The sequence below is a fragment of the Arvicola amphibius genome, chromosome 4 (assembly GCF_903992535.2).
Source record: "Arvicola amphibius chromosome 4, mArvAmp1.2, whole genome shotgun sequence".
Lineage (NCBI taxonomy): Eukaryota > Metazoa > Chordata > Mammalia > Rodentia > Cricetidae > Arvicola > Arvicola amphibius.
The window spans coordinates 701,302-718,613 of NC_052050.1; the positions used below are offsets into that span (position 1 = coordinate 701,302).

The 17,312-nt window shown below is 49.0% G+C and overlaps 3 protein-coding genes across 7 annotated transcripts in view; 2 read left to right on the plus strand and 1 right to left on the minus strand.

Moving 5' to 3' along the window:
* Positions 1-178: 178 nt before the first annotated feature.
* Hexd (hexosaminidase D) lies at positions 179-16,711 on the minus strand. 4 transcript variants are annotated; one of them, XM_038325697.2, is made up of 14 exons: positions 16,328-16,711; positions 15,205-15,351; positions 11,166-11,275; positions 9,076-9,163; positions 7,781-7,945; positions 5,533-5,716; positions 4,558-4,629; positions 3,991-4,186; positions 2,860-2,942; positions 2,031-2,121; positions 1,585-1,716; positions 1,408-1,509; positions 1,205-1,294; positions 179-619 (listed from the first exon to the last, which is right to left on the minus strand). In XM_038325697.2, the coding sequence occupies exons 2-14, from the start codon at positions 15,286-15,288 to the stop codon at positions 406-408; spliced, it is 1,611 nt and encodes a 536-aa protein (XP_038181625.1). In that variant the 5' UTR covers positions 15,289-15,351; positions 16,328-16,711; the 3' UTR covers positions 179-405. The 4 variants fall into 4 exon arrangements, with proteins under 4 accessions (XP_038181625.1, XP_038181624.1, XP_038181627.1 ...); XM_038325696.2 differs by having other exon boundaries at positions 15,205-15,355; XM_038325699.2 differs by lacking the exon at positions 7,781-7,945 and having other exon boundaries at positions 15,205-15,355.
* Positions 13,389-13,673, plus strand: LOC119811730 (small ubiquitin-related modifier 2-like). 2 transcript variants are annotated; one of them, XM_038325706.1, is made up of 2 exons: positions 13,389-13,542; positions 13,600-13,673. In XM_038325706.1, the coding sequence occupies exons 1-2, from the start codon at positions 13,389-13,391 to the stop codon at positions 13,671-13,673; spliced, it is 228 nt and encodes a 75-aa protein (XP_038181634.1). The 2 variants fall into 2 exon arrangements, with proteins under 2 accessions (XP_038181634.1, XP_038181632.1); XM_038325704.1 differs by having other exon boundaries at positions 13,389-13,673.
* The window catches only part of Ogfod3 (2-oxoglutarate and iron dependent oxygenase domain containing 3), a 29,503-nt gene continuing 28,428 nt past the window's right edge, over positions 16,238-17,312 (plus strand). Inside the window, exon 1 of the mRNA XM_038325700.1 lies at positions 16,238-16,668. Coding sequence (XP_038181628.1) covers positions 16,595-16,668 — 74 coding nt within the window. The 5' untranslated portion in view covers positions 16,238-16,594. The remainder of the gene's footprint in view (positions 16,669-17,312) is intronic.

Sequence of the window (17,312 nt, forward strand, 5' to 3'; positions counted from 1 at the left end):
TTTGACTTGTCACCCGCAGGCTCTTAAGGTCCCTTAGACAGGGAGGGGTCTGTCTCTTGGGTGCCGTCCTATCCCTTCCTGTATTTCCCAGTGCTGGGACTCATTCCTGGGTGAAGGAACGAAGCCCTCTATGAGCCAGGGTGGTGGCAAAATGCTGATTCAAGTTTCGCTAAGTGAGGCTTCTGCTGGTCTTTTTATTTCATAATAAAGCTCTACATGCAAATTGCAAATGAGTCTCCATGTGCCTTTTTCTGGGTTCTGCTTTGCCTAAGGTTACTATTTACAGTTTGGGAGCCTGTCTGCACAGGTGTCCAGGCTCAGCAGGAAGATCACAGGCCCCACGTGGCTGGGCATTGAGGCAGGAATCTTGGTGTTGTCCAGGCTGATACACAGGACCCCAGCCCCTCAGGGGTTCTGACCTGTGTCCCAGCATGAGCTGGGGGGTGGTGGCAGTGGCAGTGGGGTAGACGCCTCACCCAGGTCCTGCAGCAGACCCTGCAGTCGCTGCATACTCGGAAGCACGTTCTCCTCCAGCCACTCCTCTATGGTGTCCGGGTAGAAGGCCAGCTGCAGGGCCACCTCCAGCTGCTGCACAAGGTTGTTCCACCTGCTCAGAAGGCTGCGGGCAACAGCACCCGTGAGCTCGACTTGATGAGAATTCCTGCTAAAGCTCAAGTTTACATAACTAAACGATGTTCTCAGCCCCCAGAGCCAGTACTGTTCCATGCCTCAGTTTACCACTGGGACAAAATAAATGAATGACTGGTCGTATTTTAGCAGTACCACTGCCTGGCATGAATGGCTCCTGCTGCTGGCAGCACACTGGACTCAGCACAAGTGTATTCTTAGCCTAGCTTAGAGTCCTGAACCAGGAGAGGTTCCAGCCACAAGGGTGCTCAGCTAGGCTGCACCAGGGAATTACAGGGCCACCATGGACCATTTGTGGCCTGACTCCAAAGATGAGTCTTGGGTCCATCTGAGTGGCTAATGATGTCTCAGGCCAGGAACCACTTAGCTTCTAGTATTAGGGGCAGTGCTAATGAGCAGTGACCTGTCAGTTCATCCAGGGTCCACAGCAGCAGTATCTGGAGAACTTTCTTGCCTTAACACTGATGACCATACTCATGGCTGCTGTGTGTGTTCATAAAGGGGACAGGATATTTCAGAGACTGAGCACTTGGGAGGATGTGATGATGGTGGCTACCTGAGCGCCTCTGGCTGTATATGCTGGATCATAACCGGGTGAATAAGCTTCCGCCTGCGGTGGTAGGGGCTGAACCAGCCAGTGACATACCTGGAGCAAATCCTGACAGTTAGTGAGCCAGCAGCGGATAAGAGTTAACTGTGGGAGAAACTTTAGGAAAATCTTTGTAAAGAACAATGCCGGGAGAAGATGGAGCCGCTTACCTGTTCCTTTCCAGAAGTGTATCCACAGAGCTGCGCAGGTGGAGGCTTACTTGTGTGACGAGGGCATGGATGTCACTGCCAGGGAAGGAGCCAGCTCCCTCACTGCCAGAGAGTCACACTGAGATGGTGTTCCCCAGAGGAGGGAGGGGTGGGGCATTCCAGGTAGGATAGGATTACCTCACAGTATCCATTATTTCCAGGCTTGAAACCCCAAGGAAGTGCTCCACTCTCAGCTTAACATCCTCAGCAAAGCCTCCTGAAACCACCCACAGGCAGAAGTGGTCAGAGGGGCCTCCTGACCTTTGGGTGCTATGGGTGAAAAGGCACAGCATCTCAGGGGACCCCAGCCAGGCTCGCTGGCTGTGTTTTCATTGAGCATGTGAGAGATATTTGTTTAAGATCAGGGGTTGAACCAAGAATGGTGTGGTGGTAGCCGCACTGTGTGCATGAGCCCGTGGCCTCCCTACACACCAAGAATGGCGTGGTGGTAGCGGTAGGTACTATGTGCATGAGCCCGTGGCCTCACCACACAGTCCACGTCGCAAGTGTCCAGGTCAGTCATGGGCAGAGAGCTCTAGAGCACTCCAAACAAACTTCTGGGTGTGAGACCAGGGCAGACACACCTCCAGGTCAGCACGAGAGGCTGTCGCAGGAAGCCATTGACAGACAGTTCCTTCTCCATGCTGGGAGGCCTAGGTCCCAGTACAATCATTCCTCAGAAACAGGAAGAGCTAAAGTCAACACCACTAACACCAATGACTTTTCAGTACTGGTGAGGGCTGTCTGCTTGTCTTTCTGCACATTCTAGACATTTACAATGAACAACTGACAGAAAAAAGCTAAAATAAGACCACTTCTACATCTTTCCTCTACCCCATAGTTGTTAAATGTTTGGGGGAGCTCTCCTGTCCATGTGGCCATCCTTTGAGCATTGTAAATTCCTACATGATCTTATAATTTAAATGGGCATGGTTTACTTCACCAAGGCCCACTGCCTACACTTGCTCTGAGCAGTGTCCTGCCTGTCTCCTGCAGCCAGTTGTTTCCTTAGGCCATCCGGGCGCAGGAGCACTGGGATAAGGGGCTCCTGCAGCAGTGAGGGCACCCAGTTCTGCAGTCTGCATCTCAGGACACTCAGACAGCAAAGAGAACCTTCTGCATCTGCACCTGAGGCATGAATTTCTTATGTAGATTTTCTAAGTCTGTGGGGCATGTCTGTTCTAACTTCCTAGTCTACCCGCGGCTCAGGCTAAGGATCTGGGTGTAGGCAATCCCAGACAGTGGCAGACAAGTAAGTGGACAGACTGTAAACACGAGTCTTCTTCCCCTGCAAAGGACTGCAGTCCAGACGGAGCAGGCCGATGAATGGTCAACGGAAACCAGCACCTGGCCTCCCACTTCCTGTATGGCTAAGGGTAGGTGAAAGGCCTAAAACTGTTGGCTGGGACGTACCATGCACAAGTGACTGTAGACAGGCAGCCAGAGAAGGGATTCCCACGGGAAGCAGCTCACACAGCACAGAGAAGTGGTCGTACCTATGTCCAGAAGAAGAGTACTCAGCGCCACAGCCCTCAATTCGTCTTATCATGAAGGTGCCATGATCTGGGTGCTCTTCCTCCTGTCTGAGGGGTCCCAAGGCTGAGACCCACTGTGGGCAGCCTGGCTCAGGGTTCCATGTCATGGGATTTTATATTGGGTTTCTTATGATGCCCCTAGGGAGGAGCCTGTGTGGGGTCCACTCCACAGTGTCCACTGGAGGTGAGCATTTGTAGTCCTTATTACCCCTTTTCTGTGGCCTGCATCCTGTCTATCCACCTCATGCTTTCCCCTAAGGCCCAGCAGGTCAACGGGGTAGAGTGGGCATCTGACCCCTCTGGTGCTGGGCAGATGTAAGGGGCAGAGAGATGTTCCTCGAGTGTGACAGGTAACGGCTGATGAAAGAGCCAGGGACGAGAGATCACATCAGCCCCCTCAGTTTTCCTTTACCTCTGTGAGTCACTGGCCACTATGCAAGGCATGGAAAGGCTTCACTCTGTGTGAGTCTTGGTTTAACTCACACCCCAGTGCACTCTACTGGAATGGCAAAAGCTTGATAAGTCTTCATGAACCATCTAGAATAGTTTCTGAAGCCAACCAGTAGACATGGACTGAAGCCATGAGCAACTCTGAAAAGCACACTAGACAACCTCACCTGGCTGAGAACCCTGCTCTGTAGTCACCTTTTGGAACCTGTGAAGGCTCCAGGGGACACCTTTCTAGCTCTTCTAGCAAAATTGCCAGCTTCAACTGGTCCAGCTCAAAGGCTGGAACCTGATGCTAGGATTTGGCCAGAACCAAAGGCTGGGTTCATTCTGTTTTTCAAAGGGGTGACATCCTAAAAGAACTAGAACTAATCTTCATGCCATGCTACGTGAGACATACGGTATCATTCATGGAACATGCAAACCAGAGAGACTAGAGGGCCGCGTGCTTGTGGTTCCTCAGCCACGAGGGAATGAAGAACATGAAGGGGCAAGGCCAACACTGACAGGCTGCCATCTTGGGTGAGGGGAACTGCTCCCCACACTCGGCCTGAGGGCTTACCTCTGCCAGCCAGTCAGAATGATTCCTTGCAGAGTATCCACTGGCCCACTGACTGCCACCTGGAGCCACTGCTCATGGTTTCTAACGTGGTGCTCAATAGGCGGCAGGGCCTGACTCGCCCCTGTGGCCCCCTTGAAGGCACTGGCAGCCCACAGCCTCTGGAAGCCACACTCCTGGTACTTTCCCATGAGGAAGACTAGATAAGAAAACAAGTCGATGAGCAGCTCTTACAGAGAGAGGCCCTGGATACACAGCCTAACCAGAGCAGCCCAGAGCTGCTACCTAGCAGAGAGGAGACTCCATTCCCATATGGCCTGGGGTTTACCACTCATTGGGAATAAACATTTCAGGAAGAGCTGGAAAGAACCTGGGATGATCTGGAGCCAGCAAGGGATCTCGTGCCAGCACAGGGGCTTTGCATGGCCCTTCTGTTCTATGCTGGTCGGCCAAATGAGGAGCCCATATTCCCAGGCTGAACAGTTCGGGTTACAGGGTCATGGAGGACTAGGAAACAATCATGCAGGCACATGCACCATGAGCAACGTTGCATGAGCAACCTGTACTGACTTTTGCTGTGGACATCCAGGTCAGCTCCATAGTCCCAGAGCACAGGCTCCACCAGCTGAGGCACCCCAGAGGCTGTCAACAGAGCAAGGCCATGAGTGTGGGAAAGACCATTCAGGTCACCCCCCTACTCCTTATACATATTTGTTTTATACAGGGGTCTCACTTTGCTACCCAGGCTGGCCCTGAAATCCAATCCTCTTGCCTCACCTTCCTATGTACTGAGATTATAGTCATGTGCCACCATGCTCACCTCTGGCATATTCTTTTAATGTTAAAGTGGGAAAATAAATGTCTTCTCAGGTCTAGTGGGTTCTCAGTACATCTTACAGAGCTACAAATGATGTTTGTAGCTGCCTGCTTTTGTGAGGAGGGACTCCTACACTCTCCTCCGAGCTGCTGGCTTTGCGGCCTCAGGGAACTGGAACACATCTCTAATAGGAGCTGATTCTAACTCATTAATGTAAAACATACACTAGCCTCACAGAGTATAGGCACAGCCTCAGGATTCAGTGGAGCTAGGTGACAAGTCTAGGCGCTGACTCCCGGGCTGGAGTAGGTCAGGGTTCAGTGGAGCTAGGTGCCGTGTCTAGGTGCTGACTCCCAGGCTGGAGAAGGTCAGGGTTCAGTGGAGCTAGGTGCCATGTCTAGGTGCTGTCTCCCCAGCTGGAGAAGGTACTCTTCAGCTCTCATCTCCAAGCTTTGGGACAGTGTGAACTTTTAACCCTGGCATCTACAAGGCTGGTCACAAGGTACACATGGGCTCTCAAAAGCCCTGGAAGCAGTGGACAGTCCCACGGCCCCGCTGGGCCTGCTGGCAGCCACACCAATTTCTGGCCCACACTCCTGCAAGGCTGTGTGGTGACTTGAAGGGAGGACTAAACCCAGCACACACATTAGGAGCTCATTTCCAAGGCTTTTGGGACTTGAGGTCTTGGGCAGCCACATGTGAGCCCCCATCCACCAGGCCCTGCCAACCTTTTAGCTGATCCTGGGGGATGTCCCGTAGCATGTCATCCCACACCAAGGGTGTTGTGCCAGGGTGCTGTGCCAGCACATGGCTGGCTACCGCCTGCATGTGGGACAGACACAATTTCGCAAGGCTGTTCTGTTCCTGCTGTAGCCACTGTTTTGAGGTCTCCCCCTCGCCCAAGTAGTAGACCTAGGAGGAAGAAACAGGATGGGATTGCATCTGGACGGAGGAGACTAAGACAGAGCTCAGCCTCCCTGGTCTCTACAGGAAGACTGCCTTTCTCAGGCTGGATTCACTTTTGGGTTCAAAGCAGCTCTGCTCAGGTCACTAGGAGCCAGGACAACCCTATTAACTCAATGAAGAGTGGATGGGTATGTGTCCCATTGTGCCATGGCTATTCCTGACAGATGTGATAATGCTGATGGGACTTGTCCTGCACTCACAATGGGAATGAAAAAGCCAGACACAGGGGCTGGAGAGATGACTCAGAGGTTAAGAGCATTGCCTGCTCTTCCAAAGGTCCTGAGTTCAATTTCCAGCAACCACATGGTGGCTCACAACCATCTGTAATGGGGTCTGGTGCCCTCTTCTAGCCTGCAGGCAGACACACAGACAGAATATTGTATACATAATAAATAAATATTTAAAAAAAGAAAAGAAAAAGCCAGACACAAATCTGTGAAATGTACATACACATTTTTTTTTCTGAGACAGGGCTTCACACACAGATTATGGATTGTATTATTACTCCTCTTCCTCTGTTTGTTTTTCTATTTTGTGTGCATTGGTGTTTTGCCTGCATGTATGCCTGTGTGAGGATGTCAGAGCCCCTGAAACTAAACTTGTGTAAGTTTAGTTGTGAGCAGCCATGTGGGTGCTGGGAATTGAACCCTGGTCCTCTGGAAGAGCAGTAGTGCTCCAGCCCCCCTCCTCTTCTTTTCGGAAGCAGGATTTCCTGTAGCCCAGGCTGGTTTGTAATTCAATGCTGTAAGGTGCTAGGTTTCAAGTGTGTATCCTCAAATCTTACTTTCAGATTTCTTTATTTTGAGATACCACAGCCCAAGCTGTGTAGCCCAGTCTGGTCTCAAATTTGTGGCAATTCTCTTGCCCTAGCCTCCAAGTGCAGGATTACAGGTGTCAGCCACCATGTCCAGCTCTAATTTTCTTTTAAAAGAGGAAATCTCAGCTGGGTGATGGTGGCGCATGCCTTTAATCCCAGCACTGGGGAGGCCAGAGACAGGAGGATCTCTGTAAATTTGAGGCAAGTATGGTCTACAGCAAGTTCCAGGACAGACTCCAAAGCTACACAGAGAAACCCTGTCTCGTGGCGGGGAGGAAATCTCAGAGTTGACCGCCTGCAGACCCAGGCTGCGGTCTCTGTCTCGGAGTTCCTCCAGTACTGCCCACATCTGGAATCCAGCCAGATGGGAAGAGGAGTAGAGGCCAGCCACTGGGCAGCTAGGTAAGAGGACACACCACAGAGACCCAAACATAACAACACTTTCTCCTCTCAACACCTCAAACTGCGTTTCTTTTGCTAGAACAGTCTGAAAGGGCATGGATTTATTCACAGCTGGGACTGGCTCTGTCCCTGCAGGAGGAGGAGGCAGTGAAGAGTCTGTCCCTCTGGACACACGGGTACCTCACTTGGGCTCTGTGCAACTGCCCTATGCCAGGTGGCACTCCTCGCCAGGGATGCCATCTAGAATAGGTCCCTAATTAGGATTATCTCCTTGGCAATCCCTGCCTTTATTCTTTAGTATTTGGACTATATTTCTATTTAAAAAGAATCCATAGTTCCTGGCACAGTGGCACATGCCTGTAATTCTAGTGTTTGGCAGGTTGAAGCAGAAGCATCAAAAGTTCAAACCAGCCTAGATAATGTAATGAAACTGTATCTCAAAAATTTTTATATTAAATTAAACCAAAAGAAAACAAAGAGGGGGCTGGAGAGATTGCTCAGAGCACTGGAAGCTCTTCCAGAGGCTCCAGCTTGATTTCCAGCACCCACAGGGTGGCTCACAGCCATCTGTAATTCCAGTCCCAGGTAATCCTGACACCCTCTTCTGGCCCCTGAAGGCACCAGGCACACACAGACATGGTACACAGATACATATGCAGGCAAAATATCCATACACATAAAATAAATAAGTAAATAAATACAAAAAAAAGAAGAAAAGAAAGAAGCCACGACATGGGACAAGGTGTCTTTGAAGAAAAGAGGCTGCAGACCTTGAGAGCAAAGGTGCTCACCTCGTCACAGCCAATGTGGAGCCACCGGACACCCCTGTGCAGCTCCATGATCTGCTCAATCATATCTTTTACCAATGCTAGAGACTCAGCCTCATGAGGGTTCAGGGTGTTGGGGAAGACAGCCACTTCACGGAGGTGTGCAAATGCCGCATGCTTTAGCACAAACTATGGAGAGACAAGGAAAGAGGGGAGCTGGTGCTTAAGGACCCTGGTCCCCAAGATGTCCCTGGCAAGAGTTCCAAGCTTATGTTGCTTAACTGACAGTGTGCCTGAGGGCCAGCTGGGTGGCCTGCAAAGGCCACTCCTGTCTCTTCCAGATGGCCGAAGCTGAGACAACTTGAGAGCCTGCAGGGCAGTAGCCTCTAACTCTGCTTGAGCTGGGTTCATAATCCCTCTGGCTGGTTCCTCAGCAGCCTCTTCCCTTCTCCCTTCCCTGTTTGCCTCCCTCTCCCTTTCCCCACCTCCTTCCTTCCTCCTCCTTCTCTGTCTCCGTGGTGTTGGGACTTTAACACAAGGCCTGCACGTGCTAATAAGTTATTTTACTAGATGACTTACTAGTATCTCTAGCTGTGCTATATCTCTAGCTTCTTTTTACTTACATGGGTGTTTTGCTTCTTAGGGTTAGGGGTCTGTGCACCACATATGTCTAGTGCCCAGGAGGCCAGAAAGAAGGCATCAGATCCCTTAGAACTGGAGACACAGGCAGTTTTGAGCAGCCTTGTGCGTGCTGGGATCAAACCTGGGTTCCCTGGAGTAGCAGCCAGTGGTCTTAACAGCTCCAGCCCCTCCAGTCCTTTTTTCTTTTTAAATTTTATTGTAGAGGAGTGACTGCAACTGCATCCTACAAGCTATTAAATCAACACCAGGTTTGCTTCTCAATTGTCTTACATGTGAGAAATAATTTTGAATACTGGTAAAAAGATACAAGTAGAAAATGCAAGCCTGCCTGCCTGCCTGCCTGCCTTCCCTTCCTTCCTTCCTTCCTTCCTTCATCCCTCCCTTCCTTCCTTCCTTCCTTCCTTCATCCCTTCCTTCCTCCCTCCCTCCCTCCTTCCTTCATCCCTTCCTTCCTTCCTTCCCTCCCTCCCTCCTTCCCTCCCTCCCTCCTTCCTTCCTAGCAGAGCTGCTCTGACCAAAAGTGTGCTCTCTGGCTGCTGACAGGCTGGTGCTGCTGAGAACAGGGGCTCAGGGGCATGCCTATGCCTATCCTGTCAGGCCCCACTGCCTCACACTGGAGCCCAAGCCCAATCTCTGAAACCCACACCCACACCAGTAATTTCACTCCTCCCACTCACCTCCATGTGTCCAAATGTCTGCACCAATGGAACCACTTCCAGCTCATTGAGCTTGGCCAGGCGCAGGATCTCCGCAACTTCAGAGGGGCTGGAGTGGTAAGAGCACAGAGGCCTGTGTCAGTCCAGCCAGTCCTTCCCACCCCTTTGCATCTTATATGGACTGGTCACAGGGTCATCCTGCACAACAGGGGTTGACAGACTGGCCCAGGAGCAAAATTAACTACTCACCTGCTTTTATATAGCCTTAACCTAAGAAGGGGTCCCTTTAGCCCCCTCATTCCCTGATTTTATTTTACTCTGAAAAACAAACAAATATTCACTGTTTGGAACACAGCAAAGCACAACAAGCAGGCAAACCCACACCAGGTGCAGGTGCACTGGAGAACTGGACACCCAGAGTCATGCTGCCCTCGAGCATGGTGGTCACTTCCCACAGCCACAGAACATGGCCTTTGGTTTGTTAGGGACTTTTTGAAACAGGATGGCAGTCCATGCTCCTGCCTGGGCCATTCGAGACTAGTATAGGCAGTTATTCCATGCCTAACTAAAGAATCAGGAATGACCACATCTATACCCCCGATCCTCTGCTTGGGATCAAACCCAATACCTTGTGTATGCTAGGCCAGCACTCAACCACTGAGTTACATCCCCGGCTTCACCAATTCTGTAACTAAAATGACATTGCAAAGTTGCTTTAATCTTGATTTCTATAAGAGGCTTAGTATTTTCCCACCTGCCTATACATTCCAAGGTTCAAATCAAACTGTGAGAAGCTGGGGAGCTCATTCAGTGGTTGAAATGCCTGTTGCATAAGGAAGAGAACTAGAGTTCAGATCCCTGGACCCAGGTAAGTGCTGGGTGAGCATGGTGGTCCATCTGCAATCCCAGTGCTCAGAAGGCACAGATAGGGAATCCCAGAGCAAGCTGGCTTGCCAGACTAGCCAAAATGGTGTGTTCTGGATTCAACCAAAGATGCTGCTTCAACAAATAAAGTGGAGAGTGATAAAGTCTTGGGATGTCAGGCCTCCACATGTACTTGCACACATCCACCCATACACACGGGAATGCAAACACACACACACGAGACAGACACATAAACACATAAGAAAAAAATCCAATTGTGGCCTTAAAAGCAGCCCAGTTCCAGCCGCCCATGACGTCTTACTCTTCCCCATAGGGTCAGAGCAGGTGTTCATTTTCCCTTTTAAATGCCTCGACTACCTTTAATGTGTATGCTTTACTTAAAAAATACTTCCTGCATGTGTGTGTGTGCCATGTGCCCGTGGAAACCTGAGGAAGTTAGAAGATAGCATTGGATTCCCTGGAGTTACAAGTGGTTGTAAGACACGACTTGAGTCCTGGGAACCAAACCAGATCGTCTGTAAAAGCAGTAAGTGCTCCTATACACAAAGACATCCCTCCAGGCGCTCGATGTTTTACTTAAATAAAAAAAATTTTTTTGAGGTGGGGGCTGGAGAGATGGCCCAGGGGTTAAGAGCACTGACTGCTCTTCTAAAGGTCCTGAGTTCAATTCCCAGCAACCATATGGTGGCTCACAACCATCTATAATGAGATATGGTGCCCTCTTCTGGCTTGAAGGCATGCGTGCAAGCAGAATACTGTATACACAATAAATCTTTAAAATATTTTTTTTTTGGTATGACTGTTTTGCCTGTATACCACCATTTTGTTGTTTTTTTTTCTCTGTGTAAAAATCCTGGCTATCCGGGAACTCAATTTGTAGTTCCAGGCTGGCCACAAACTCACAGAGATCCACCTGCCTCTGCCTTCCAAGCACTGGGATTAAATGCTACACCACCACTGCCTTGCCAGCTTTGTTTTTGAGACAGGATTTCACTCTGCAGCCAAAGCTGACCTTTGACTTTCAAAAATCATCCTATCTCAGCCTCCCAAGTGCTGGGAGTACAGGTGTCAGCCACCACACCAGGCTACATGTTTTAATTTATAACCTACTTATATAAAGACATATGCTCAGAAAGTGAGAAAAGCAGTGTAAACTGCTAGGTTCCAGTCATCCACCCTTCTTGGAGGCCCTCGCGCCCACCCGGCTTCCTCTGCTACTCTGATACCTGTACGCATGCTTGGCCCGCAGCAGCATCAGGCGGCCCTCATAGGGAAACATGTCTTCATACTCAATGAGGAGACCATTTGCACCGAGTGCGTGGAATAGAGGAAAAACCTGGAGAGAAACAGGGTGTTAAAAACGTGGCAATCTGAACAACGAAGGACTTAGCTGAATGTGCACCTTTTTCCTTTCTAAGTTCTGGAGAGGGATAGGAACTGATATTCATATTTCTCTCTTACAAACTTTAAATTTGGAATGTGTATTTGATCTTTGCCTAACAAATTCTTGGTTAACAACATACCTATTTAGCACAGGAGTGTAATGTGCCATTCAACAGTTGTTACCAAAGAACAATGAATTCTAGTGGTTCAGCTGAGGGGAACTTGTGCCAGCTGGGAGACATCCTGGAGCCAGGCCAGAGGGGCCGAATGCAAGAACCTGTGTGCTATAGCAGCAGGGGCACCAGGAGCAGCTCTGGGGATGAGGTCAGCCTCTAGGAAGGAAGAGCAGGTGGGGTGTGTGCAGAGGAAGGTGAGAAGTCTCAAAGCTTGTTTCTCTCGTTTTCACCACTTCCTTCCCGATCTTTGTGATGGGTAGGAATTCCCTATCTCTAGGAAGTTTTGGACCTGTTCATTGCTTCTATACAGACTAACTGGGAACTTTTTTTCTGGTTTGAGGTCAAGGCCAGTGATTTTAAAAACAAAACAAAAAACAAAAACCACAGTGTAAGCGTAGACACTATCCATATTCAAAACAGCCATCAGTCTCCAAATAAGGATCCAAATGTTTTCTGTGACATGTAACATGTTTTCTTTCTTTTTTTTTTATAGGCATAAAGCTTTATTAAAGGAGGGAGAGAGAGAGAGAAAGAGAGAGAGAGACAGAGAGAGCGAGAGACAGAGACAGAGAGAGACAGAGACAGAGAAGGGGGAAAGAGAAAAAGGCACGTGTGCACACACACAGGGACAGTGAGAAGAGAGACTGTTTTCTTTCTTTTTAAAACATTTATTTTATTGGTGTTTGCTTATATGTATGTCTGTGTGAGGGTTCTGAATTCTGCAGTGATAGTTAAAAGCCGCCATATGGGTGGTATAAATCGAGCCCAGGTTCACTGGAAGAGGACCAGCCCCATACAGGAAAGTACTAAAGCATGCCGAATCAACGAAATCAGTTCAGGACTGAAAATTAGCTGTGGATGGGTCACAAAATGGGTATTAAGTGAGAGCAAATCACAGAGGCCATCTGACCATTGAGAAGTAATCTAACTCAGTCACCCAAGTTGAGATAAAGTAAAATGATGGTGTGTGCATGTTTCCCCAGTGTTCTTGCCTCTAGCTTCCTCTTTAGTTTCCCACCCCTCCTGTCAGTGCAGACCACCTGGGCAGCTCTGCTGTCATGGGCTGGGAAAGACCATTTGTTGTTCAGATGTCTGAGAGCTTGAGACTAGGGAGGCCGGAACCTCAGACACAGGAGACTCTGGGCTTTCATGTCTTAGTTCAGAGGTTTTCACTGTTAAGCTGTATAAACATATATCATAAGCTAATGTTTATTTTTCTCTTGGTATAGAATACTTTTTTGTTGTTTTTTTTTTCAAGACAGGGAACGTTTCTCTGTGTAACAGCTTTGGCTGTCCTGGAACTCACTTTATAAACTAGGCTAACCTTAAACTCACAGCAATCTGCCTGCCTCTGCCTCCCGAGTGCTGGGATTAAAGGTCTTTACTACCAAGGCCAAGCGCCACCTCTTTTTTGAGACAATGTCTCACGTAGTTCTGGGATTACAGATGAGCGCTACTGTGTTCATGCTGAAGAATGTATTGGTATTCGAGGACGGTTGTAAGAACTGATCACAAATGAAATAGCTTCAAATAGCAGGGGTTTTCTCTCATAGTTCTGGAGGCCAGGAAATAGCAGGACACGCTTTCTCCGAAGGCTTCATGGGAAAGTCCCTCCAGCTCACTGTAGTTAAACTACCCTTCATGTTCACTGATGTGTGACTATCGCTCCCGTGTCTGTCCCGGCCCCCCAAAAATACAGTGACAGAGGAAACCATCTGTTGTTGACCTCTGATCTCCCCATGCACACACATGGGTAAGTGTACAGTGTGCTTCCCCAAAACATATACCTCACACATAATTCACCTTTTTAAAAAGTAACTCTTGGCTCCTTCAGTGCGGACCTGGTGCCTCTTTTGCGAAGCGGCAGCTGAGGAGACTTGGGCGTTCGCCATGGCCGATGAGAAACCCAAGGAAGGAGTCAAGACCGAGAACAACGACCATATTAATTTGAAGGTGGCGGGGCAGGATGGCTCTATGGTGCAGTTTAAAATTAAGAGGCATACACCACTTAGTAAACTAATGAAAGCCTATTGTGAACGACAGAGTTTGTCAATGAGGCAGATCAGATTCCGGTTTGATGGGCAGCCAATCAACGAAACAGACACACCTGCACAGTTGGAGATGGAGGATGAAGATACGGTTGATGTGTTCCAGCAGCAGACAGGTGTCTACTAAAAAGGGAACCTGCTACTTTACTCCAGAATTTTGTTATAGACCAAGAATACATTCGCGATTAGAAAGCCGCAATTTGGTTCCACCACATCCTGACGACTGCAGTATAGTTTTCTCTATTCTTTCATTTCCCTGTGCCCGTTTCTTTATTGTACATAGAGTAACTGGTGTATGTGCACAAGCATATTGCACTTTTTTTCCCTTCTTTTTTAAACTAAATGGCCAATGTTCTGTTTTGATTGACAGCAGATGGAGGTGGTCCGGGGGAAAGTATGGTTCTGTGAAAATACCCCTGTTCCATTAGAGGCATGCTCATTCAGCATACCCCCTGCTCCATTAGAGGCATGCTCATTCAGCACACCCCCTGCTCCATTAGAGGCATGCTCATTCAGCACACCCCCTGCTCCATTAGAGGCATGCTCATTCAGCATACCCCCTGCTCCATTAGAGGCATGCTCATTCAGCTCTTGTCTTTATATTCCAGGAAGTTATTTTGCTCTCAATGTTTTTTTAAAAATATTTATTTATTTATTATGTATGCAATATTCTGTCTATGTGCATGTCTGCAGGTCAGAAGAGGGCACCAGACCTCTTTACAGATGGTTGTGAGCCACTATGTGGTTGCTGGGATTTGAACTCAGGACCTTTGGAAGAGCAGGCAATGCTCTTAACTGCTGAGCCATCTCTCCAGCCCCTGCTCTCAATGTTTTAACAAAGAACCCAACCACAAAATCCTTGCATACCTTGTTCGATTGGAGAATTTTAATGCTTTTCATTTATCATTGTAAAACCAAGGACAATTTTATAACTTTTTTGTACATAGCTGTTACATGTAGGGTAATCTGTCTTTAAGTAGGGATAAATTACTCTTGAACAAATGATCCTAGATAGTTTTCCCTTCAAGTCAAGCGTCTTGTTGTTTAAATAAACTTCTTGTTAAAAAAAAGTAACTCTTATTTATTCATTTAATTTTTATGTGCGTTGGTATTTGGCCTGCATGTGTCTTTTTTTATTATTTCATGTGCATTAGAGTCTTGCCTGCATGTATATCTGTGTGAGGGTGTGGGATACTCTGAAACTGGAATTACAGGCAGGAATGAGCTGCCACGTGGGTGCTGGGAATTGAACCTGGGTCTTTTGGAAGAGCAGCCAGTGCTCTCAAACATGGAGTCATCTCTCCAGCCCCTTAATCCACCTTTCTTATTCAGACTCATAGAAATCAAGTATGACCTCATCTTAACTGGCCAACTCTCTATGGACTGTTTTCGGGTCAGGTCATTGTTCAGGCACTAAGTGTTAAGACTTGAATTTCTCTTTCTGGTGGATACAATTCAGTCCCAACAAAGACATAGCGGTTTCTTCTGTTCTTTGTGCCATCCTGGTTGTTCTGTCTGGTTCTGAGGGGCAATGGGAGGAAAAGAAAAATCTATGCTCTGTCACCACCCTGTCTGATCCATGGTCCCCATGGTTATGTCACCAGTACCCACTGCCACAGAGGAAAAAGTGCTTCTCTAGAGGCAGATGGAGTCCTTACCTCAGAGAGGTACGAAACCTTTGGAGGTGCTCCTTTAAGGTCCAAGTGAACGAATCTCATCTTAAATGGTGTGGCACGTGACATGCTGGGTTTTTTTTTTTTTTTTTTTTTTGTGAACTACTATGACAGGATCTTCATGTGGGACTTCTTCCTGGTGGACAGAGCTCAAGTTACAACCCAGGAGCAGAGGCAGCTCCTCCCCCCCTTTCTTTTTCAGTTCTGGTAACAGCCAATTTTGCTCTACTACACCAGAGGAAACTCATTTTACTAATATGAAAATAAACCGAAAAGTTTATCTCCGTATTCAAATATAGTATTTGTGTATTGCCCCCAAGTAGAATACCATTGATTTCCTTGTGAGATAATTATGATTTACAGCAACCAAAAAAACTCTGCAAGCCCAGCAGTGGCAAACACCTGTAACACCTTTCCCACTCCACCCCCACCTGAGGAGGGAACAATGGAAGTTTAAGGCTTGCCTGGGCTATAAAGGAAAGTCAAGGTTAGCCCTGGCAACTTAATGAGACCCTGTCTCCATTTTATTAAGTAAAACAAAGTCCGGGGATATGGTTTAGTGATACAACACTTGTCCAACATGCATAAGGCCTTAGGTTCAATTCCTAGTACCGAAAACACAAGGCAATGATAATTTGGGGGGGGGGGGAGGATAGGAAGTGTGGCTAGCTCCACGGTACAGCACTTGCTCCCTATGCCAGAGCCCTGGGGATAATAATAATTTGAAAAGGGAATAAGCTTTACACATGCCGGAGCTAAGTGTAGTTTGCATTAAAATTAATTTCTGGAAGATACTAAAGCTGCCAGGAACTTAAAGAAACAGTTGTATACCTTTTACAAAACCACAAAGGATTATAAAGGAAAGGAGTTGATGCATTCAGTTCAGTTCCATAATTTCACCTGCTGGTCCTGTGCAAGGACTCAAAGACATAGCTTTAGGGGCCCCGACCCGCCCACTCGCAGCCAGGAAATACTAGTCCAAGAGGCAGGTCTGGCAGTTCAAAGTCCCTGACCGGATTCCCAGTGTGGCTTTGGGGGAAGAGGTTGGCGGCCGTGGGAGGCAGGCCATCCTGGTACAGCCCACCATCCGGCTGCGGGCTTGACTCACCGACGCCGGAGCCTCAAGACTGCTCGGCACCGCTCCGGGGGGGACGCGCACCTCCAAAGACGCCCCGGAGCAGCGGCGCCAAGGGCCGAGAAGGCTCCGCCCCCCCACTCGGCCTCCGATTGCTCACGTCTGGCCGCGAGCCGGCCGAGGGCCGAGCGCGTCGCTCCCGCGTCCCCGCACCGCGTCCGCCTCGCGCTCGCTGTCGCGGCTGTTGCCCCGGGCTTAGCGGCTCTCGTGTCCCTCCTGGCTCCGCGGCGGCCAGGCCCAATGGCGCCTCAGCGGAGGGGACCACCCAGAGTTCCCGAGGGAAGTAGTGCAGCCGAGCGCCGGCGCGCGAACAGGTAGCGACGACCGCGGGAGGCCGCGCGCAAAAGCGTGCGGGGCCTGACCGGTGGCGTGTGGGCGTGGCTATTCCGGGGGCGGAGCCTGACGGGAGGTGGGCGTGGCAGGAGTGGGCGTGGTCGTGACAAGAAGGGATGGGGTGGGATGGGTCCAGCCCTATTGCAGTGTGATCAGGCGGGCGTGACTTAGAGAGAGCACGTGGTCTGGAGTATTCTGCTGCAAATATCCCACGGTGGGATGTCCGCGTGGCTGCCCACCAAGGAGCTCTGCAGACCCTGCCCACAGGGAGCTTCATCCTTGGAGTGGGTTTGCCTTTCATACTTCACCTGCCCGAAACTGACCTTGTGGGTCTCTGACAAACCTATGCCTGAATCCAAAGGATGGAGCCTTTGGGGACAGGGACCTAGCTCTTGACAAATCTGCGTGTATTTCAAGACCTATGGCCCGTGAGACCTTTCCTGGACAGCACTACGCATATATCCCAGTTATACACAGAGATCTGTAGAGACACAGACACACCTTCATCAGGACCACACAGAACTGGGTCATCAGGACATCTTAACTTATACATCATTTCTGACATTCTTCTGTGCTCTTTCTGGCCCAAGATTTATGATTTAAGTGGATTTGATTCGCGTAAGTT